A 24,253-nucleotide genomic window follows, 5' to 3' on the forward strand; every position below is an offset into this window, starting at 1 on the left:
TCCAAGCATGCTTTCACAATGTTTTCTTCTCTCCTTTCTGCTTTTCAGTTTTGGTGAAAATATACCTTTCACAGCAATACAAACGAGGGTTACAACCTTGCAGGGATGACAGGCACTTTGAGATTTCCTGACAAAAAGAAATGTAATAGAAGGAGATCAGATATTCCACACGTGCATGTATATGAATTAGGAGAATTAATTTCTTTTGGCTTGGGTTCCAACTAAAATCCTACTTCTAATTCCTGTATTTGGAGATTATTTCTGAATTTAGGAAAACATACAAGTGTTTTCATTTACAAACCAGGTTTAACAATATTTCTTCTTCACTAGCCATTAACACAAAAATCCATAAATGACTGAGGGTCTGAAGAAACAAACAGAGAAACTGGTATACTGTCTTCCCTAACAGATGCTGTCCTTCAGTCTTTGGTTCACCTCCAATTGTTCTTTTGTTTCTGGGAGTTGAAAACATCCCATTAGGCATGGCACACATATATAGATTGCATTTCTTTCCTAAGTGCCAAAACTGAGCACAGATTGCCGTCCTTCAAGTTTGCTGTGCTATCACGTTAATTATTTACCATTAGTAATAGAAGTAATCAGAAACAAGCTGTGCACCAGACCCCAAAGGAACATTCTGCACTGATTGTTCCATTGCTGTTTGTTGTCCACTGAATTTCTTTCTAATTGTCCTTATTTCCTTTGATGAAAAAATCAGGTAGCCTAAACTGAAGATTAGAAATACCTTTTACTCATACACAGTACAAAGGCCTGAATATACATGCGCAGAGGAGAATTCATAATATTTTGCTCTACTTAGATTGTTAAGGGCAGATTTCTAACAACAAAATAATTAGCAAGGTGATTAAGAAACAATAGGTATCATTATTACGTTCCACTGGGATTTATCTTGGTAAATCTACATGGAATTTAAAAGTTGAATCATTTGAAAACAAAATTATTTGGGCTTTTTAGTCCCCAAATATTTTCCATTTCCACACCTTCTGAATGCATACTACAACATTTTTGTTGTTTTTTCCTCCCAACTCTACTTGACAGTTTAAGAAACTTCCAGGTATTCTGAACAAGCTGACTTTTACCTGCTTGGGGCTAGTCTTTCATGGGAAATAAATACACATTAGGCTACCTGACTTTTCCCTGGTTTAAACAGCTGCTATAGAAATGCACAGGGCTACACGTTTGATAATAGGACATATTTGTGCTGTATTTAGACACGTGCGTGCAGTACCATCAATCCCAGCTACCTCTACATAAGCTGAAGCTAACTGTATTTCACTGTTCACTAAGCTGCTGGAATACATCTTCCTTGCAAAAAGGGTTATCATCTGTTCCAGAATATTTGTGAAATCACTGAGGAATAGAAAAAGGATAAAAACGGAAATGTTTAACAACAGATAACCTTGCATAAGTTTTAAACGTCCAGTTTGTAGACAGCAGAGGATAGAGAAACAGAATAACACCTGCGAGACTCTCCTCAGTCTGAGTGAATTTTAGCTTTAAAGCTGAATTCTGTGGCTCATACTTTCCTATCATTAGTTTCAACACTCAGTATGTCCTTGGAGACTTCTGTGAGATACGTCATACCATAGTACAACTTTAAGTGGGAAAATGTCAAAACTGCCACTGTTTTTGATAGCCTTACAAGAGAAGCAGAAGAATAAATGGGCTTTGATATCTCTTCTTGGATATGAAGTGAAATGGATGTAGAATAATGGCAAGGGCTTTGCTCATAATGGCTATTGTGAGAGCTGTCAAATACTGCAGGTATGAATCACAAAGTTTGGTAGTGAATGCTGCCAGACATTTCAAAAGTCAGAATATTCACTTTCAAAGATGACACTTTGTCCCCACTGTGTTAACAGGGATCAGATTGTTTGTTAATTACTGGCTTCCTGTGAACTCAGTATCAAAGACCAGTAACACAGGACCAGCTTTTCTGTCACTACTGCTTTACAGATCTTCACTAAATAACAGTGAAGTTCTTCCAATCGTTACTAATTATGAAGAACAACTTAACTTTCTAAACTAAGAACAAAAGGCATTCTTCTGAAATAGAAACCAAGTCTAATCTCAGTCATCAAGTGTGCACGAGTAGATGAGGTGTATGGGTAGAAGCATTATTCTTGAATGTGAAAGCATTATACAATGCAGTGAAAATTACAATATATGCATTGTTATAACTTTATATTGTTATGACTATGTAATAGTCACCAATAGTTCACACAAAAAGATTTGTATTAATTAAAAGCACTGAAAAATTGGATGAAAAATGAAAAACTAAATCTTGATTTAGTGGTGAGCCATCCCCTCCTCTCCTATGAGTAGTGATCTGTTCCATGTAATACAGTCTTATCGTAAACCTACCAAACTGTTCCTGCAGTCCAAGAGCACCATTGTAAGTTCAGGATTTCAGCTCTTTCTGACCAGTTCATCAAATCTTAAGCCAGAATTCTTGAATGAGATTAGATAACTGTACTTGCAGAAAAGATACAAATGAAAAAGAACCCTCATGTTCTTCCATAAGAAGCCCACTGGAAGAAAGGCAAATGTATTGTTACCTAAACTCGCCAGCCTAACAGGTCAGCAAAAATAGTATGATTCTCATTCAGTGCACTTTTGAGTCCTTCCCTCCAAAACACTTTTTCTGAAGTAAAAGATACGGCAACCAAACATCACCTGTGGTCATAGTGTAGACCTGCCTATGAGTACATATCCCTGCCTATGCCACATTGGTTTTACTCAATTGGAGAGATCTGCTGAGCTCTAACCAATCTGATACAAGCTGGTATTCTCTATGCTCAATTTATAGAGGTCTACAAGGAGTACTCAACTGGAAAGAACTGTATTTTGTTGAGTGTAAAAATCAAGTCTTGCCATCACATCAGCCTTCTGAAAGCTTCTGGAAACAGGTCAGGGAGAGGATTTTGATCCCAATCTGATTTTAGCAACTGAGAGTAGCAGAACCTAGAGAAATAGCAACATCAGATGGAACTGTTCATCCCTATGGACAAGAACAAGGCCAGCAAAAAGCACATAGCTCTGGGTCTCAAGCTTTATACAACCACATACTTTACATTCCTGAAACAGGATATGAAGTAGCATCCAAACATTCCCACTGGGGCTAATATCAGTAAATCTCCAGTCCTTCCTGACTGACAGCTAGAAAGATTTACCAACTGTTCTCCCCTCTACAGATACACCACATGCTAGAAAGGACAGAAGGCTGGGCCTTCATCACTTTAGGTTCCTTTCATTTAAAACTCATTAATAGAACGGAATTTGAAGCAGTTAGGGATCTAGCCAGAACTGAAACCCATGCAATTATATTTACAATAAATAGCCGTTATCTTTGAGCTACACACACAACAGGATGGTGCTTAACATGCTGTGATAAAGGTGCTAACTACCACTAAATATAAAAGAAGAGGAAGGCATCTGTAATCCATTTATCTTTAGAGAGGGTTAAAAAAAAAAAAAGAAAAGAAAGGAAGAAAGAAAGAAAGAAAGAAAAAAAAGAAAAGAAGACACTGCACTACACAGCAATTATCCAAACATTTGGAAGAACAAAGGAAAAATTCAAGGCAGGTGTACAGAAAGAATGGAAGGGGGAAAAAAGAGGAAAAAAACCTAAAACCAAAGCCTAACAAAAAATTTAAACCTTTAGGAAATGTCTGATGGACCAGACATTCTATAAATAGTATAAAGTTGCTGGCAGATACTATCACCCAGCATTTTATTAACTGGAGATACACCACCACAAAGGGTTTGAAAGTAAAAGGAATGAATGAACTGCATCAATTGGCTCTGCAAAAAGCACAGTTTGCTGTATACAATAAAACATTCTAAATTAGCCAACAGCAATTTCTGAATCTAATAAAAGCTCTGGAGAATTAAAGCCGCCACCACATTGCACATCTGCTTTTATTTCCACATCTGTGATTTCCATTGCAAAACTTGAAAGAAAACTACGTGGAAGGTTTTTCCTAAAGACCATAAAACTTGGTGTGTGTGTTTGTAGGAAAGTGAACGCTAAAATTCTGCAAGACTGTCAAGACATCAACATGGATTCCTAGGCTATTTTACTTGTTAACCTATCAGTGCACTATTTCCAACCACTACTTCTTCATGTAGAAACCTCTAAAGCATTTTACATTCCTTCAGAAAAGGCTGTATGCACCTAACAAATAAACCAACATTGACATGTCTAAGCTGAGGGATTTACTGTATGCTGAGGATTCTCTCTTCTGGAGACTCCTTGACAAATACTCAAATAGGCACTGTGTCTTTGGAAAGATCCATGTGTTATGATTTTCTCTTCCCTGTTCTGCATCATCAGTCATGGAGTCAAGGCAGTGCAGTAATTTAGTGAAAGAACAAAATACTGAGAAACAGGGTTTCCATCCCTCTTATTGACAGAGCTTACACATCAATATATTACTTATGATTTTCTGTTATTTCCTAAAGAAAATACTGTAAGTTAGAAAAGTTACAAGTAACAGCAACAGTTCAGTGATTTAAGTTCTAAACAGGAGCTGAATTTTTTCTCATTCCTATTTTCAGCCCCTCTCTATCCCCCTTTTGTAATATGACATTACTTGCAGTGTCCAGCTTAAGGATTCAATTTTTGTGGAATAAGGAGACAAAAATATGGAATATGGAACCTTTTAAAAAGAAATCATTAGCATTCTGAGACAGAAGTCCTGCAAATCCTATATGTTTATAGATAGAGGTTTTTTTCCTAGGCAGAGGAGAGAAAATAAGCTATAAACAAACAAATTATTCAACACATGTCACTGTTTGTTGTTTTCCAGAAAGTGAAATTCATCACAAATTCATTAACAAACCTATTAATTATTTGAATAAATCCAATTACATGCATTCTACGCTTCACTGTTCTAACTGCTTCTCTCTGCACAGAACAGACAAGGCTATGTACAGGATACACTTGGTTTCGTCATTGGAAGCAATTCATCTTGAGTAAGCAGAGTTCACATTTACCTTCTATTTCAGTGGGACTATTGCTAACAGACAACTAAGTGCTAAAAGGATATTAATTTTATTATAATAGGAAGCCAACAGCAGTAAGTTCAGCACATGCTGGTCCCCCTTGAATCCTATTAGGGTATTTTGGCCAATATCTCAAAATAATAAGTTTATTATTTTCTACTACTGAGGAAGTCTTTTCTCTCTACAAAGAAAAGCACTGCGGAACAAAGAGCATTGAAGGCTGCAGGTACAAACTGAGAAGAATCATTTATCTCAGATAACATATTTGGGGAAAGCTCTGTCAGTTTCAAAGTAACCAGAGTTCCTCACAGCACTGTCAGGATTTCAGAAAAGAAGAAACTCAGGTCTGGGGATCCAGAGATATTAGCTGACAGTGTTCTTGGTGACAAAGGCTGTAAATTCTCCCTTCTGACAGTCATCAGGTACAATAAGATTCTAATATTTTTGCTTCCACTGTGAAATACTTTTGTGTGTGGAAGTATGGCATAGCCCTATGATCTTTTCCCTGTGCTCCCCTAGTTATGGGAGGTGAACTGGATGCTTATATATAAATGCTTCTGGAGAAATAATCTCATGTTATACAGAATAGGCAGTCTCCAGAAGTTCTCCCTGCAGACATCATTCTCCTCTTGCTCAGGTAAGTTTTGGACAATTCAGTCTTAGACCTTCACTAAGGTCCATTCATCCCACGTGTTGCAGCTTTCCTCTGGCACTGTCCCATGCTGATTATAGGCCAACTTCAATGTGTTCTATTGCCAGAACGAGCTGTTCCACCTTTCCACCTGGAAGCTTTTTGCTTTCATCCATCTGGTTTTTGAGCTGGAAAGGGATTAATTTCCAGGCATATTAGCCCTTGATCCAACTCAACAGATGGGTACACAAACAAGAGTGGCAATGTGAAGAAGGAAGTTGGAAGATGCAGCTGGGTTATGGATTTTTGGAGCCACTATCTACTTAAGTTGGACTAATATGCTTACAAAACTCTCAGCTCCTCCTTAGTTCTTCATACTGATTTTGCCCTGCTAAAACACTTATTAATTTTTCTGGAGAGCAATATTATCACTCTCCAAGAAATACTGAATATGATTATGTGCAAACTTACCACAGCAGTTTCTGTACCAGCAAACCAGACTTTCAAACCACAAGCTAACAGGACATTTAAATGATCTGATAATGTAGTTATTTTACCTTCTAAAGATAAGTTTAATATGTTTGTCATGGGTCACTTGCAATGAGACAGTAACTCTCCACTAATTTCAGACATTTAGTTGATTTCATCCCGAGACTTGAACATATTTCTGTTTCTTATTATAAAGATTATCTATCTCCCCACCCCTTCACCTTTTTCCAATCCTGTACAGTAATAACCACATAAGTAGCTTTGAGGATTTAACCATATGGCAACACAGCAGTATGAGGTAGCCAACTCCTTCCTTTTCTTCATCAAAAGCTCAATTTATCAGAACAGGTAACAAATGGAATTCCAGAGCTATAAGCCATTAATCAGAGCACTTTCAAGAGGAAGCCCTTGACAGGTGTCTTGTTAAGACCACATGAAGCAGCTGCCTGCAGCAAGGAAGTAGAACACATGATCTCAGAAGTACACCCTAGCTTTATGTTCCAGTGTTTGGAAACAGTTTTATCAGGGGAAAGAAAAATGTCCTTGAACATGATACAAATATTCCTTGGTTATGAACATGCTCACAGTGCAGGTGAGTAGAGGATGAGATCCAAACTCTGTCACAGTTACTGTCAATTGAAGAAAAGTAGGCAGTGCTAGAATATGATTTGTTTTATTCTAGGGTCAGTTTCTTAACAGATCAAATAACTCATGCATGCCCTGAAGCACCAGCTTCTTTTGAATAAAGAGTTAAACATGATCTATGAGAGAATAAAGCTAGGCACTGTCCTCTCTGGTTAGGACAGCTCTTTTTTCCTTTCATACTCTCTCTGAAAGAATATATAAATGTTTCAGTACAATGAAAGCAGCAGAAATGGTGACCTTAACTGCCCAAACATACACAACCTCCATTGCAAATAAGTCTTCACTAGGAATTTCTACTGAAGCAATTCAGTTCTGCCTGGAACAATTCGTACCATGCACTAAGACAGAAAAAAAAAACAACAGGAGCCAGGTTCATAACCCCATGGTAGAGAAAAGAGCTGGGGTTGGGTCTTCCACACACAGCATGCACACAGTTTCACAGCTAACAAGTTGAGAGGACAATAATATCACCATTGCCATTTATTTAATGATGCTTTGGTTTTGATTTTTCATCCTACCCTTTTTTTTTTTTTCCTTTCCTTCTGGACCAAAAGCTGAGAAAGCCAGAAATGAAATAACTAGTAATATCAGGAAGAACTAAGCTATTTTTTGTAATGTCCACACCAAAACACCACTGGTAATAATTGTCTATCATCAAATATAAAAGCTAATGCGCATGAGAAGGAGCCTTTAAACAATATCACATTTTTTTTAGTATATCTACATATAAGAATGTTTTCATCATCATTATAAATTGTTTCACCATCATCTCCTTTTGCATACCAGCATATCACAAAAAATTGTCAAAACCATACAACAGAGAAAACATCAGCTTCCTTTTATGAATGCCAGTATTATAAGTTCTTAGTAAATTGTTACTCAGCTGGGTGCTTGCATGATTAAAACCTTCTGGGCTTCGGAAGGTATTTTCTCAGCAGGATTTTGTCAAATCCTGCTTGGTTCCCTATTGGAAGCACTTAAAAGAAATGATGTTTTGTACAATCTGGCCACAGTAGATGTGTTTCTGTCATTTCAACGAGTCTCTGTCACTTTCAGAAAAAAAGATCAGCAGGCTGAAGATAAGCAAACAATTGGACACATGATACCTATCATACCTATTCACTCCACAGTATTTTTGCTAATGCATATTCTCCAAAGCACACTGATAGGTGCTGTAGCTGGTGTAAACTGGCATATGTTTTGGTATTGTTAGGTAGTTTTTCAAGAACAAAGAGCCAGAGAAACTCCAGGCATTCAAACAGTAACAGATGTTGACAACTACAGGATTACAAGGACACAAAGTCAAAATGAGCCAACCTCATTACCACCTACCTTACGTTTGTTTGTTGGACAAACATATAAGTAGCTCAAAATGGTCTTCAGGCCAACTTTATCATTCAGTTTCTCATATGTTGTCCCATAATCTGTTGACCTATAATTCAAATAGAGAATTCATAAGTAAGAACACTTAATCACAAAACCACAAGCCACTTGGCAGTTTTTCAATGCAAGCCATACTTTACATAGTGGAATGGATCTCCGGAGTTTTTTGAATGATTCATGTAGTATATAATGATACTTAATTGTATACACACGGCATCATGTGAGTGCTAACAATTTACATTTAAGTTAGATTAGGAAAAATTAAACCAGCATCTTTCCAAAGCACTTTAAAATAAACATGTACAATAAGAAATGCTAAATTCTGTGTACAGAAGATAATGACAGTCAGAAATGCCAAACAGCAGACAGCAAGAGACCATATTTACCAACTCATTGTATGCTCCAACCTCAGACTAAAATTTTTTTTAAGATAAGAGCCTTTTCTCATCACATTGCAATGAAGCTGTTTCAGTTGATTGTTCAGTGAAATTAGAGTTCAGTTACCTGTGAAAAAGTAACACTCTTCTGAAAAAACCCTCACAATACAAGCATTGCAACTACAATATCCATGGTTTTATTCACACAGACTAGCAGATAGTATGAACACATGTGTTACTGCTTTAAGAGCAATGCTTTTCCACTGTCTGAAGGGAAAATAATGTATTTATGATTCGAAAATTGCCAAGAGAGATACTGACTACATATTTTGGGACAACAAAAGAAGTGAACAAATAAGACTGAGCTAAGTTGCCATGACATTTACTCTCAACATCTGACTGGAATGAAGATCAACTGTCAGCAGCAGTTTTGTAACATGCACCTCATGCTTCTCTGAATTATGTTTTAATAAACAAGGAATTTAGATAATCAGCCCAAACCTAGTATAGCCAGCCAAATCCACAAAGGTATTTAAAGTACTCATTATCTATCATTAATATTACCATGGGTTTGTTTGGCTTTGCCAAGGAGCAACATGAAGATTAGGTTTTCAAATCATGTTCCACACTTACAGCTGCCTACATTCATGCCGTAGTTCCTGGGATTTCAGATTTTGCAGTCAGTGTGAATAATAAAAGGCAAGAGCAGCCTGGACTTTTTATCCATTAAAACAAATTCCACCAGATTTGCATTGAAGCTGAGCTTTTCTATTCATGAAGTTTATTAAAGAATTAGCTTGTCTTTTTCTTTTGTGTAACAACTGGCCCGTGGTCTGTTTTCTCGCTCCCTTCTAAGAAATGTATGCACCCATGACCTTTGCATTTGACCTTTGGTAGTTAGAAGATTAATGCAAAACTCTCACCCACTGACTGATCTTTGCCTTTATAAGGTTACCTCTCCCAGGAGGGCACAAAAACTAGCCCAGCTATTTCTTCAGTAGACCGAGGAGGAACAACACACTGCAATAGCCATGTCTGTTACCACATATTTCAGAGATGTTCTGGTGATCAAGGTGCAGAAACTGCAGCAGAAGGCTGCACACAGCCTTGCTGGCTCACTTGGGTCACCTCGCCCAGCTCACTGCTCCATCTTCTGCCACGTTCCACATCAAACACAAGACGTTCTTGTGAATTTTAGGCTAATAAACATTCATAATTAAAGGTAAGGATTAAGTTTGACCGAGTTAGGTAAAATTATTTTTTAAATGAAAATGAAAAAAATTTAAATTTAAAATGGAACCCTTCAAAGAAGGATAACAATGAAGTAAATTTGACCCACAAAACTTTTGGAGATTATTAAACAGTCTCACAGCAGTACAGCGAAAGAGATACTTAAGGTCTATTGCAAATAAGAATTGCAAGCCTTGTCTTACTTCAAATCTCTTATTTTGCATTCATAGGCTTATTAACAGGTAATGTCATACTCATAGGGAAGCGTGCACTTCTGTCAACAACTATAACAAACAACAGAAAAGCTGCAAGGAAGACTTGGAAAAATGTTTTTTTTGCAGACGAACAAATATGTGAGTGATAAAAGGAGCCACTGTTACATCTCACTCCCATTATCCTGTTCTAAATTAGTAATAGCTTGTCCTCTGGCCTGTTCAGCTACAATCTGCTTTTTCATATACCACTTTGTAGTTAACCTCAATTTTAATAGATAGATGAATGCTATACAGCAACAGATGGGCACCTGGAAGTGCTTTAACACAACAAAACAGTGGTGGGTGCACGCAAAGAGCAGTGGAAGAAAAGAACCGTATCAAATGAAAAGCTACATACACCTAAGGACTCTGCTGGGATACAACTCTGGTATCAACAAACTTATTCCTATCATATATGCATACAAAAAGACATTGATTAGCAGCCTAGGTATTCATCTTTATTTATTAAATGAGTTTATAAAGCAGCACAGAGTCCTATCAAAACCTGGAATAGCTGCAAAAGACAGAAGCACTTCTGCAGGGTGCAGATAGGAGTGACAGCATAGGATCATCAAATTAAATTCCTATTAACTGGAGGGGAACGGATATGTATAAAGCAACATTTCCCATTCTTTGTGAGGCAGGCTGATTCTGTGAAGCTCTGAAGAGAAAACTTGGTTTTAGAGCATCAGTATAAAACAAGCAAAACAAATAGGTGTCTATCTGAATCACCTGGAAGGACCAAAACCGGGACCTATAGAGCTGAAAGCCACAGAAAAGTAACTCTCATCTGCTGAAAAGCTATGGCTTCTGAAATAACACATAACAAAGTGAACAATAGGATGTATTTTAATAGGTCTACAGTGTAGACATGCATGCTGCAATGGTTATCCCCCCCCTACCTAGGGAGAGGAATAGAGAAGAGTTGTTGAACAGGTCTCATCAAATAATTTAAATCCCTCTGTAAATTGTTTTCTTTCAGAATGCTGTAAGTTGACTTGCTTTATTTTGAAAAGGTACAGTTACAGCTACGTCAAAGCAAGTCCAGCTGCTTGAATCAGGAAGATCTGCATAGAGATTTGAGATCTGTGCCAGTGCAATTAAATGAGAAGAAAAAAAGCAAGACACATTAGCACATAGTGGATGCTGCTGAAATGCAGATGAGATATACTAAAGGATAATACTCAGGAACAGAATACGTAAACTTCATTGTGATCACCTCACACCTGTCCCACTATTCTTGCTGTCATTTGTTAAATTAAACCCAGTTTTTACTAGCAGCTCCTCAGATTCAATCTTCCTACTCAGCTGATAATTAAGAACGATTTCTGCAAACATTCCATGAGAGAAACATTTTAATTATTACTAGTTTATTTATCAGTATAAAGAAAATTATACAACTGCAGTACGGAAACCATGACTCCCATGCATAATAAATTAAAACAGAACTAAACTAAAAACATGCAGAGTAATTTATATTTTGCAAACTGTTTGCAAGAAAGTTGACATTTAAATAACTTTGTTATTATTCATTGACAGGGCTTTTCCCGTCAGGGTAAATGACATTCCTATTACAGTATTATAATAAACTCCTGCACATTTTAAATAAAGTCACAGAATTCCATTAGTCCACCCACTGTCATGAATATATCTCAATCCAGTCTACCAATATTTCACAACTATAATAGGCAACCTGAATCATCCACTTACACGAACCCTATGGAAATTTTCTTCCTTCTCAAGAAGCACAGACAAATTCCGAGGACTGTCAATTTGAATATATAAATTAAGTGAACTCCCTAGCAAGTCACTGTTTACTTCCTTTCATTTCAAATTTAAAGTTGTCTGTACTTAATCTAAAAAAGCTGCTGAAGATGAGAAAAATCAACCTGTTGATGGGTTGGTCAATGTTTCTTTTTGGAAAGATCTTTCTAGAACACTCTTAATAGGGAAAAAGAACATCATATACCAGATTTAAGCAGGGTAACGCGACTTCTATTCAAGTATCATTTTCTCCTCATAAATATTCATTAAGAAGCACTTTCCTTTTGCCACCAGTCATGACTGATCTTGTAGACTAACTTGACTGCTTTTTCTCCCTCCCTATCATCAGAAGACTGCCCTAAGCATCATGCACTCACCCTCCTCCTTCCCCACAATTTAATTTGCTGCTCTATCTGCTCTCTGAGTGGCAGCTAGCCCTGGTAGGCAGGGCTAGGTACAACTGTAAGGTGCTTCAGGAACAGCAGAATAATCAACATGTTATGATGAGGAACAGAATAAAGAGATGGATTCTAGCATATTTTGCTTCTGCATGTGAATTCAACCTTGACAAAACTCAGGCATTTTAAGCAAAAAAAAAAAAAAAAAAAAAAGTCATGATAAGATTACCTGTTCCAGCCTTGTCCATAACTGCACTTGCCACCTGGCTTTCCTTGGAAGAGACTGGCCTGTTGAGCATGAGATTCACCAGCCACTGTTGTATTAATCTCCGCTTGAGAAGTTTTCTGGATAGAAAGAATTTCTATTGCAGAAGGCAGAGCTGTGGTGTCAGAGGCTGCTCTTACAAAGGGCTTTCGCTGAATAAGTGTTTGAGTAAAGGAATTGTTAATGCATTTTAAATGATCTTGTAGGCCTTACTGTGAAAAATAGTATAGCTGGTAATGCAGGAGCCTTTTTATGTTCTTGCATATGATATTTCATGCCTAAACTCTGTGGTAGAGTTGTAGAGTTCCGCATTCTTGCTTTTGGGGGACATTGTATCCTCAGGTGCTTTTCCATCATCATTTAAATTGAAACTCATCCCTTCATGGCTTTATAGCCAAGTAGTAAAGTTACCCATTGATTTTTGTCATGCCATTCTGTTTCACAAAAGCTAATAACATCAAAGTCGTCTTTAAAAGACAACTATTTCAGTTCACTTGTTCTACTTATTAAAGCCTTTCACAAATCATTGATAAATGTCACTTTTGGCTCAATGCCTGTTTTGATTTAACTGCTTCTTGAGTAACCCTGGAAATGACCTGATTTTAGCTTCTTGCTGTTCCTCATCTTCATAGCAAGTTACTTCTGTTTTTTTCAGAAGAATTATCTAGCATCACCTGAATGTCACCACTTGCTGACATTCTAATTCATATAAACAACTCTCTAAGCCCTCATCCATTTCCAACCAGAAATCCATGGTTATCTCAGAGACAGACATTCTGAAGGAAGTTATTTCACCACTTTGAAGAGCAAAATGTAAACATAATGAAATCTGTGTCCCTGGACCTCTCATAAGGACTGCTTCTACACAAAGAGACCACCCTTGTCCTCATTTGCACGTTTCCATCCTGAAGTCACATTCTGAATGACCACCTCCTGAACAAGCAGGTTATCAAGTTAGGTAGTCTGAGACCTTCAAGGCAGAACACTCAGGACTTCCATTTAAAATGCTTTTATCTCACCAATTATCCAAGGCATTTCTACACTGAAAGCATTCTTGCCTCTGCCACACTGCCTCTGCTAAAGGCTTTTTGGCTCCTTGGTCCTAGCCCTATTGTATATTTATGCCCCACTGGCCTTTCTCACCTGACAGATGTATTGAGGCTCACTTCTACCTATAGCTTGTGTCCTTTAAGCAGGGATTAACATAAAATGAAGCTAGTTCAGAGAGGTGTCTGTTTTTCACAGGTTGTTTTGGTTGCTTGCTGTTTTTCTTTTCCTTCATAAGAGTTTGGATCAAGAGGGCAACGTTAGCAAGTTGCCTGACAGCAGAGACAAGGCATGGAGCTAGTTAGCGTTTCTTTAATTTAACGTCTGTAATGACACTGCTTATGTCACAGAACTAAAAACATTTCAAATTTACCCTGACAGGTTGAAATTAACTTTTAAAGACACCTCTAGGGGAAAGAAACAGAAGAGATTTTATAACTCAAGGGAACCACATGACTCACTTCCTAAGTGAACACATCTACAATGACTTTTTTTCCTCATGAGGCCCTCAGCAGGCTGGAAACTATTACTGTTCTCATTTTCTAGGTGAGGGAAACTGAGGGAAAGTCTAGGTAACTAATTTTTACATTTCAAGATAGTCTGTGACAGACTCAAATGCACATTCCCTCAGGCTCCACTGACTTCCCACTCTGTCCTGAAGCATAAACTTGCTGAGGTTTTGTGTGTGTAAATAAGAATTGAAAAGAGCCTTAATATAATTGTCAAAAGGAAGAAATGTAAAATTAAATACAGTTTAAATATATATATTTTAAAAGAGATATTAGCTGCCATATTGAAATCATCCTGCTCCTAGTTTGAGTTGTGACTACTGCTTTTGGTGGAAATGGAGCTATGAGTTTTTATAAGAATTTATGGAAATGTGTAGTGTTTGTCCCTTCTGGGAAGAAGTAGTTCATCACAAAGTTTCTCACCTATAGAAGCTGCCTAGAAGACATGGAGGAAAGGAAGGAGTTTACATACTGAATTAGATAGCTATTCAAAATCTTGACCAAACAAGAAGCGATGGAAACAAGGAGGGCCAGGAGGTGTTTCTTTTAGGCGTCCTAAATGAGTTGTTTACCTTCAAACAAGCAACTTAACCACATTCTTGATGACAGTTGTAGAAAGATAATTTGGTCAGCCTCCCTTCACTGCTGCTTCAGTTGGGAGTTACTCAGATTAGCAACCTAAGGGAAGAATATTTGTCCTCTTTCCCTGTCTTCAAACTAGGTGGCTCTCAGGACTACATAATACCTGAAGTACCACCATCCATCTCCTTTGCATAAGTGTAGTAAAGGGCCTGCCAGAACCCATAACTACATGGCTAAACCTCTATGTGATAAAGAAGGCTGTAGGTATGGGATGCAGTTTCATAGCCATCTACGCTTTTTATCACCAAGGGCTGAGTTGAGCAAACAGGCGAGTTTCAGGGAAACACAACCATCATGGCAGAGCTCACATCTCTGTGAAGCTTCAGAAAAACTGTAGCATAAAGTTTAGATAATCAAAAAGCAAGATCAAATACTTCAGCAGAAAAGTATATCAAATTTTAAGTAGATGAAACTGGTATACATTTCTATCCCCTTTAAATGTTCTCTAGTTTTAGTTGTCTGTCCTGTGTTGCTTGACCAATAATCCAATTTCTGCTGTACTGTGAATGCATGAGAGAAGGATTGGTAACTCCAATGCTGGATTAGGACCAGTAACATTTGGGAGCTGATATACACCACAAACTGAGATATTGATAATCCTTGTATATATGATTGTATAACACACTTAAGCATTTTCTCCTTCCCTGTCAAAGTCTACAGCACTATTTTTCAATATTCCAGCATTATTTCCAATGAAGGAACAGACCCTGACATAGAGATTAAGATTTTATTGGCCACAGATTTGTTCTTTGCTACCTCTGAAATTTGGAGGAATCTGAAGACTGCAGATGGAAGAGCAACAGTCCAGAAGATCTCATCTGCCTTACTTTTTCTTAAATAATAAGAAAAACAAAAATAAATCCACAAGGCTAAAATGCCAATTTCCTCCCTTCCTGCATCACAGCATTTTCTACTAGAAAAAAAAAAAAAAAGCCAAAAAAAAACACAGCTTAGAATGAAGTAATTCCTTGGGCACAGCATGACTTAAGGTTTATGGTCATAATCAAAAATACTCATCTTAGGTATAGTGAATACTGAAGTTGCTCTTCCATGCATTTAAATTAACAGATGCCACTTAAATTAAAAGAACTCAGACAGACTAATGATTCTCCCTGTCATATGTTTACACTGGGCACTGACATCTCTGCACTCTTAATGCTAAGTTCTCTCTTGTAAAGTGATTCTTTGAGTGTTGTATCTTCCCATTTCCACCCTGGCCTGGTGTAAATCACAAAAATAGCTGGGACCATAGCCCAGTAATCATCACACTATTAACTTTCTAATTGATGGTAATGGCCAGAATAAATTTCAGGCACCCCAAGGGGTGGTTAATGGATTTTGTAGCCTGGGAGCAGAGCAACAGGAAGCTTTTCCATTAATCAGTGAGATGAGACAGTCATGTCCTACACTCCCCACCCCATCATAACACTGAGGTCATAGCAGCTTCATTGAAAACATGAGTGTTGCCAGGCCAAAAAAAAAAAAAATAAATAAATAAAAATACAATGCCAAAAAAAGAAAAATCCACAAAAACCTTACGGTGGGCTGACCTTTGCTAAAAGATCTGAGTGCTAATTCAGAGAGATATTAGCATCCACAGTCACACTGTATGTCCAGAAAACAGATTAGCTCATCTCCAAAAATTTGGATAAAGCAAGAACACATTGGAAAAAGATTACACAAAAATATATTTCACTGTGTTTCACCCCACTAGTATCAACGTTATAATCATCCAATCCATTGAATATTTTATAATACAGTCTGGCTCTAGCTCCAAAGCAAAAAAGAAAAGCTCAAATGAAACAAAAAGTAGAAAATGAAACTCACAGTTTCAAAACATACTAATCTGTCAAAATTTTATTTTTTAAATATTGTGATTTTACCTGACTGATATTGCATTTCTTAGGAGAAAACTGATCCATTGAAAAGATTTCCATTAGTCCTAGTAGTGAACAAGCAGCCCCATTAAACTGTTACCTTGTCTGCCATCGCACCTAGGAAAGAATTCCCTGCTGTCTGAGGTTTGAATTCATTGTAGTATACACATGTGAGACAAGATGAGGAATACTGTACCCGTGAATCACTAATTATTACCTTAAAACACGCAGATACAAACATTTTTGTATCTTTTTTTTTTTTTTCTTTTCAAAACCACCTGAAACATGCAGCCATACAAATTCTGTCAGTTTAAAAGAATATACATCACCTGGAGCCATGCAGCTGCTTTTTTCTATTCTTGGTTGGTAGGAGCCTATTTATCACTATGTATCTCAAGAATCAGTGGGGTTATAAAGCTTGCTATTTATAGTTACTCACTCTAGGGGTATCAGCAAGTGCCAGTAATTTGTTCTTTTGACATCTAACCTTAGGTCAACTCCAGTAGCAGAAGATGGATTTTTTTTTTTTAAATTTTTTTTTTTTTTTTACAGGAAATGAAATGAAAGTACACAGCAGAAGATTAATACAATATCGTAGGCCTGAGGAGAATGAATGCTCCCAATCATTCTGCAGGAAGAAAAAAAAATGGTCAGTGGCATGTGCCACATATTAAGAACAGAGAAAGATGTGGTCAAGGTGAGGTGTTAAAACAGTCTATTACAGAACTGATACAGTGGCATTTGTGCATAAAGGCAATGCAGTCTAGAAATGAGCTCAACTCCTCCAGTTCTTTGATTCTGAAAGTCATCTAAGACAGAACTGTCTACAGATAAAATAGTGTCTTCTTTCCGTGCTCTGGCAAATGATGAAAAAAGAAAAAAAAAAAAAAGTTGAAAGCTGGGCCATAAATCTCACATCAGAAAAAATCTTACAGGTTGCCTTTTTGCTCTGCACTGCAAAAAGATACCTTGTATACATCTCTGGCTTTGAGAAAATAAGGACTGTGGGTTGAAAGATTTTGACGAGATTCCTTGATACTAAAATTATTACTGATGGGTCAAATTTTTCCATTATTTCCATTACTTACAACTAATATACAAGTGCCTTTACAAAAACTATAAAATTGGACCAGAAGACTTTTTACCCATGCCATGTGCTTTTAATTTATTTAGAATTAAAACAAGAAAGGTCTTTCCAAAGCTACAGGTACCTAAAGACATTAATTATACAATCTAGTCATTAAAATTACGTTTCCAGTAGGAACTCAGCCAGACACTTGAAAAGTCCTTCTACCTTCTAAACATAACAGACCTACCATCCTCAGCCACCACCAATTCCCTGAATGCAGACATGTCTTCCAAAGTACCTGCAAAGTCTGCAAATTTCAGCTTTGCTAACCCACCTGTAACAGTGTATTCTTCAGTCACTGAAGGCTAGTTATATTTAACTAGTAAGCAAATAATTGCTATACATATACAATTGCTATAATTGCTATACAAAGTTAATTGGCAGAAATTTCTCTTACCTGACCTTGAACAACTTCTGCCAGCTATCTTCTTCCTCAAATTATTTAAAGTGTCATCTATGCATTCTCAGAGGCCTTCTATGAGACTTCCAGTAGCCTCCTTTCGGTCAATTAAATTAGCATTAATTTAAAATAACTAAATTTACTATAGCACTGAGTCTAAAGATTTCAATCGCAATTAGTGCATCATGTCTGTCCTTTTCTATTGCCTCAACACTATAACCTCTAATCAATTTGATTTCTTCCTGTCATGGAACCCCTTAAGATTTCTACTTTCCCCCTCAAATCTCACGTATAACCACAAGAGCCATGGAAATCCCTGCATTTGTGTGCAATGCCACGCACATGCTCCCTCCAAAGACAAACACTTCCAGGCTAACACACTCATACAACTACTAGTTCAGCAGACTTAATGAGACTGCCTACTTTCATACTGATAAATGCTCTACTGGACAGGGAGCAGGTGGTGGTGCAAACTATATGGGCCCACAACATTCCTGTTGTAGAAAGTAGAGATTGCATTGGCAGAAAATAAAATATTTCATCCATTTGATAGACAAGATATTAACATTTACTTCCAGGTTGTGGACAATGCATCCTACTTAGCCTCTGGCCCAAACAAGAATATATTTATTAAGTATTATCCAGTGCCACACTGAAGTACTCTATGTCCCAGAACAGCTGGCTGAAGTCATGCTAATTTCACCTGCATGGAAGCCAAGTCCAGTAGAACAAGGATTATTAATTACAAAAGGTTCCAATCTGCACTCTCAAATTACAAAGGTCACACAGCACCATAAAGCTAATTCCCTCAAATAGAACCTTCATAAATCACTGGACCAGTGTCTGGGAGATGCTTGCCAAGCCCTATTCTTCTGCTTGATAGAAAGTCACTGCTAAATGCCTACAAAGTGGATAGCCTTCAATTTAGTTTTGATTTATTAGGACCTACTTAGGATAGATAATTTAAATAACACATGCCACAACAGCCAAGCACTGGAACTGCCATGCTAGATGGCGGAGATAGGAAAGAGGCAAGAATGGGTGCAAGATTTAAACATGAAGTTCAGCTGGAGAGCAGACATGCTTGCAGCAGAAGGTATCTCCAAGAAACCCACTTTCAACATTCATCCACAGGCTGTCTCCATCTATTACACAGAAAGCCAGAAACCTGATAATTTGTTGCTTAAAGGTCCAGCAGCCAGTGAAATAAGACCAGATAACCATGACCAATTCCCCTAGGTCTCCACAGATCAAATCTCTGCCAAAAAAATACACTGAATCACCCTTCTTCCGTGGATTAAAATTTCAACATCGTAAATACACAGAGAAAAGTCCATGATTTTTCAGTGATTGAGAACAAAGTTTCCTGTTCAGCCTATCTACAACTTAAAGTGAATAAAGCACCTTAACTTTCACATTATATGCTGCTTTTTTCCCCCCATCTCTTTTACCCCTGTTTAAAATTTATGGTTATGATTCTGGCTGATTTCAATTTCCAATTTCCATTAATAATATGTGCAACTAATCACAGAATGTACTAACTAATGTACAAACTAATGTACATTTAAGTGAATTTAATCATGTTGTAGTGACAGGTTTAGCTTAAAGCAGGCCTTCACTTAGAACTATCAAGTAAATTTCTCTTGAAAAGGTCAGTTTAACATTTAACAGGGGGACCATTTTAGACAAGTTAGAATTTGATCCACTTGTTTCAAGTGCAAACACTCTTCAACTCAGCTTCAGCGGAGGAACGTCAATCAAATAAGAGAAGTGTCAGACACCCAAGGGAAAAGGTTTACTTATACCTCCACACAGCCATCCCAAGGGCTGCTGAGCAATATGGACAACACTGAACCTTGTGTGAACAACCTTGGGAGCTACTGACAGGGGTATTAAGTGTGTATCAGTAAGAATTATTGTTGCTCCTGCAGAGGCAGCTCAGCTTTCCAGGACAGTAGCAATATAAGCAAAAGAAATACCTGCAATCCATTTCAGTGGCACACTCAGAATGGCCCACCTCACCTGTACTTAGGCATTCTAGCATTGCCATGCCCAGCCTCAGCAGCGCAGTGACTCAGTATCACATAATCTTTATCAGTGGAACACCTCATAAAGTCCCCAGGTTTATGCCACAAAAATACATAAGCATATGATCAAAATGTACCATTTCCCAAGTGTGAACTTAGGTTACCACTGAGAGCTCTAATTGACAATGACACAGAATAGTAGCAAACATCTCAACTCCTTTGCCTTGAATTTGCCAATACATTTATTTAACAGTCCTTTATACTTACAGCAGAAAAAAAAGAGTATGAGGAAACACACAATAAACTTCCTTCTTTGAGACTTTTATACTCTAACAGATCCCCATTAATTGTTGCTTTCCAGACCAAGATTCCTTCTACGTAAGTCTCTCCATATATTGGTCCATTCTAATTACTTTCTACTAAACCTTCTGCAGTTCTAATATACTCTTTTTAAAATAAGATTGATCAAAACCGGACACAAAAGCGCATTCATATTACTATCATATGGTGTATGATACAAAACAGAGGTATATAGTTTTCAGATAACTCAAGAAAGGTATTAGTCATGGTCTATTATCAGATATTATCAAGAAGGAATAGTTTACCCCACCCCAAAGATAAGGACTCACTGAAAAACTCACAGATGGAAGCAATCTCTAAGTAGAGATGTTTCGCTCTTGGCTGCCAGTACTAAAGTATGGTTAGGGAGAGATGGACCTTAGGTCCACTCCTTCTGGTCACACAAGTGAACTGACTGCAAGCACCTGGGCTCCCAAGGCTGGCCATGCCCCTTCACCAGATGCACCAGATGGTCAGTCACTGGTGCAAGCCAGGACCTAACAGTTCCCACATACATGACTCTGCAGGATATGTAATTGCAAACATGTTCGAAGAAACAAGATCCCAGTTCTTGGGAGTTTCACTACTTGTAAGAGCTTCAAAATTAAATTTCTGTCATAGGAAAAGTGGCACATAACTGATGTGAATCATAATCTGAGCCCTGAAGTTGCTCAGCAGACTGAGAAGCCTACTTCTGTGAATGCTGGATAATCTTTTTATGCTAAAAGCCTGCATATTCACACCTGCTAGGAGGCAGAAAGACTCATCCTGCTGGGAGGCAGAAAATTATTCTGTGGGAAACAAAGCAAACTGAAGCCAAAAATGGGGAATAAGCAACCCCTTTCCTCTTCCTCTTTTGTAACTTGCAGCTGGTTACTCCTGGTATTATTGCAAAATAAAACCCACAAAATAAGCTGAAGCATTTGGTTCTTGGAACCAGAACCTCTAGGGAACATGGCGAGACAAGATCTTGTAGCATCTCCACGTTACTGATGGAGCCTTTCCTTGTTGACAGTCACTAAGATTAAGACCATCTGTTACTTTCTCACCCATGAAAAAATGTAATGGGTCCTAGTAGATCTTTTCCATTATAAAATAAGTTTCCCTAATGGTGTTTTACATCAGGGGACACTTTCTGCACAGAATCTAAACATTCTCCAGGGACACATCCCAACATCCTAGCCAGCCTGTCATTAGGTAACAAATTTCACAGTCTTACTGCTGCTATTCAGAAGCATAAAAATCATCACCAAAAAGGAACAGCCTCTCTCCAACCAGCTGAGTAATTTCATTGTGGTCTAAATTTCCCATTTAATCCCAAGCTCTTAAAGAGTCCTGGAGAGACCACAAACAGTAACTTTGACATCTGCACTGTCACTGCCTGAATAATCATTATCTTACAGGCTTCTACTTCTGCTTGGAAAGAGAAGGGGGTAGAGGCTGCATTGGTTGGCGGGAAGATATCAAAAGATCAAATATAAAAGTGAAATTCAGTCATCTGCAGGGTTATCTTGAAACATTTCAGACACTTGTTTTCACCTTACAAAATGCCAAAACAAAACTGTTCAGAACAAGACTCCAGAACAGAATTTCCTGGCACAATATAAGCAGTGGAAGGAGAGGACAGTCTATAGCAAAATAGTCAGCTGAAGTACTGTTGTTTCTGTAGCTCTCTGAGCATTAAAACAACAGCTAGGGCTGCTATTGCCACAACCACCAATATACTGAAATCAAATTCTCTCTTAGAGCAGGGCAAACGCAGATACAGTCATTTTCAAATGATAGAAAACTTCAATTAGGGGCCTCCTTCCACCTGAAAAAAGCTTCCTGAGCCACTGTATTTCTTAATCACGTGGGGCTATGTTCTCTTTTAGCCCTTCAAGCTCTGCTTGTGGATATGATAGAAAGAGGTGTTTAACAATGCAGCAACACTCATGATTATGGAGAGCAACAGACTCATTGGCAATTTGACCAATCAAGATGACAAAGAGATTGGGTTCAAAAAGGGAAGGGCTCTCCTAGCAGCAGTTCATTAAAATGAAAATGAAACTGCACCTTTCCAGCGTAACAAAAAGGATTTACTGGTCCATAAATGGAAGGGAAAGGGAACAGCCTGAAAAAGCTCAATTATCAGTAAGATATAGACAATAAAAATCAGATATAGGAAGCAGATGAGATTGTATTGGCTCTTTCACAAGAAATGGACAACCAGGGTAAAATTCCTGATGCTGCTCTGTCTGTAAGTGTTATCCTGAAGGACCTTCATGTTCTGAGGGCTACGACAAGGTGAGCAGGAAAAGGAATCTTATTCTATAGGGAAACAGTACAGAAGGAGAAATGAAATTCTTCGGCAACTATATGGTCACGTCTCAAACACAAAGTCTCTTTTGTCCCCATGAGTTGAGGCTACTGATCTAAATCAGAGGCTGAACAGCTTTTGCACGCTGGACTTGTGCATAACGATCAATTCCTAACTCATCTAAATAAAATTTTCAAATAAGAAGCCTCCTCTGGGTATTCAGGAAGGGAGATACTGGTTCAGCTAATTAGACATAGTTGTCATAGCAGCTAATCAGCATACCTACATTCATCCCAGTGATTTGTACCAGTAGGGGAATTGTTCCAGAATGAATCAAGGGACTAAGACAGCACACCTTTGGGAATAGCTGAATCTAAATCTTTGGCTGAGCAAACAAGAGATGCACGAGATGAAGGAGAAGCTGAGAATAAAGTTTAGTTTTAGAAGCTGGAAGAGAAGATGAACAGAGGACATTCTTGTGGCAATTGACAGACTGATCAGCAGCACTGGTAAGGAAGGCAAAAGGGACTGCTTTAGGGAAAGTACTGGTAACTAAACACAATAAATTATGAATCCCAAGAAGTCAGTTGAGAGTGCAGCAAATTACAGCACTGGAACACAAACAGTAAATCATGCACCTCTGCCTGAGGGGCTGAGGAAAGATCTCTGCTCTTAATTTCCAAACTAGCTCTCTCCACAGTTTCAACAAACAGAACAGTCTTTTTTTATGGCAAATGAAGACATTCTTACTCATCTTCTCTGGGGCTCTGGCAGAAAGGAATGCTATCATTGCATCTTCATTACTGTACCACTGGGCATTACATCAGCTGATAGTGCTGACACATTCTGCCCAATTCAGAGGCCAGAAAGTTCCAATCTTTGCGTGGTACAACTGTATTTTCACAGGACTGCCAGTAAAAATGGTGCTGCCAGACCTGTTCCTACTGAGAATGTCTCTGCAGTTTGTTTACATTAGAACATTACAACAGACTTTAAACATTGATCCAAATTTATGAAAAAAAAATTGAGTTCAGTGCATCATTAACAGTAATCTTGTGTCTTTTAGTAGGACTGCTGTCAGCTCAAAAATCTGAGTAGGCATGATTCACCTTCCATTGGTATTTAAGTGGTACAGCTTTTCTTCTGCTTTTAGAAACCACATACTGGGTGCAGCTGGTGACTTAAATAAATAAATGAATAAATCAAGACAACTACAGGCATCCACTATTATGCAATCTATGAAGCAATGAAGAGACCATGGCACCTTATTGTAGGGGAGCAGGATGCGGGCTTGGTCAGAATAGGATGCCTGAGAATTTCTTTGTCTCCCAGAGGAGGTACAGTGATTCCAGTAGCATATCAGCAATGATAACCACTTTTGCTCTCCATCAATCAAGTTTTCCCACATTCACCCATTTAATTTCTTTGATACAGTACAGCAGCTGCCAGACATTGAAGTATAATAAGATAAGAAATCCTTTATCCTGAGTCAAATTCTTCCTTAGAGTTTACCTCTGCCT

At 37.9% G+C, this 24,253-nt stretch overlaps 1 protein-coding gene across 3 annotated transcripts in view; it reads right to left on the minus strand.

Annotated features, from left to right (window-relative positions):
* The window catches only part of LOC107316050 (VPS10 domain-containing receptor SorCS1), a 402,901-nt gene that overhangs the window by 142,277 nt on the left and 236,371 nt on the right, over positions 1 to 24,253 (minus strand). For all 3 annotated transcript variants that reach the window (XM_085555282.1, XM_015867126.3, XM_015867125.3), the window contains one exon: positions 8,126 to 8,225. In XM_085555282.1, coding sequence (XP_085411408.1) covers positions 8,126 to 8,225 — 100 coding nt within the window. The remainder of the gene's footprint in view (positions 1 to 8,125; positions 8,226 to 24,253) is intronic.

This window comes from Coturnix japonica, chromosome 8, assembly GCF_054131305.1.
Source record: "Coturnix japonica strain WE chromosome 8, WE-NBRP24, whole genome shotgun sequence".
NCBI classification, from domain to species: Eukaryota; Metazoa; Chordata; class Aves; order Galliformes; family Phasianidae; genus Coturnix; species Coturnix japonica.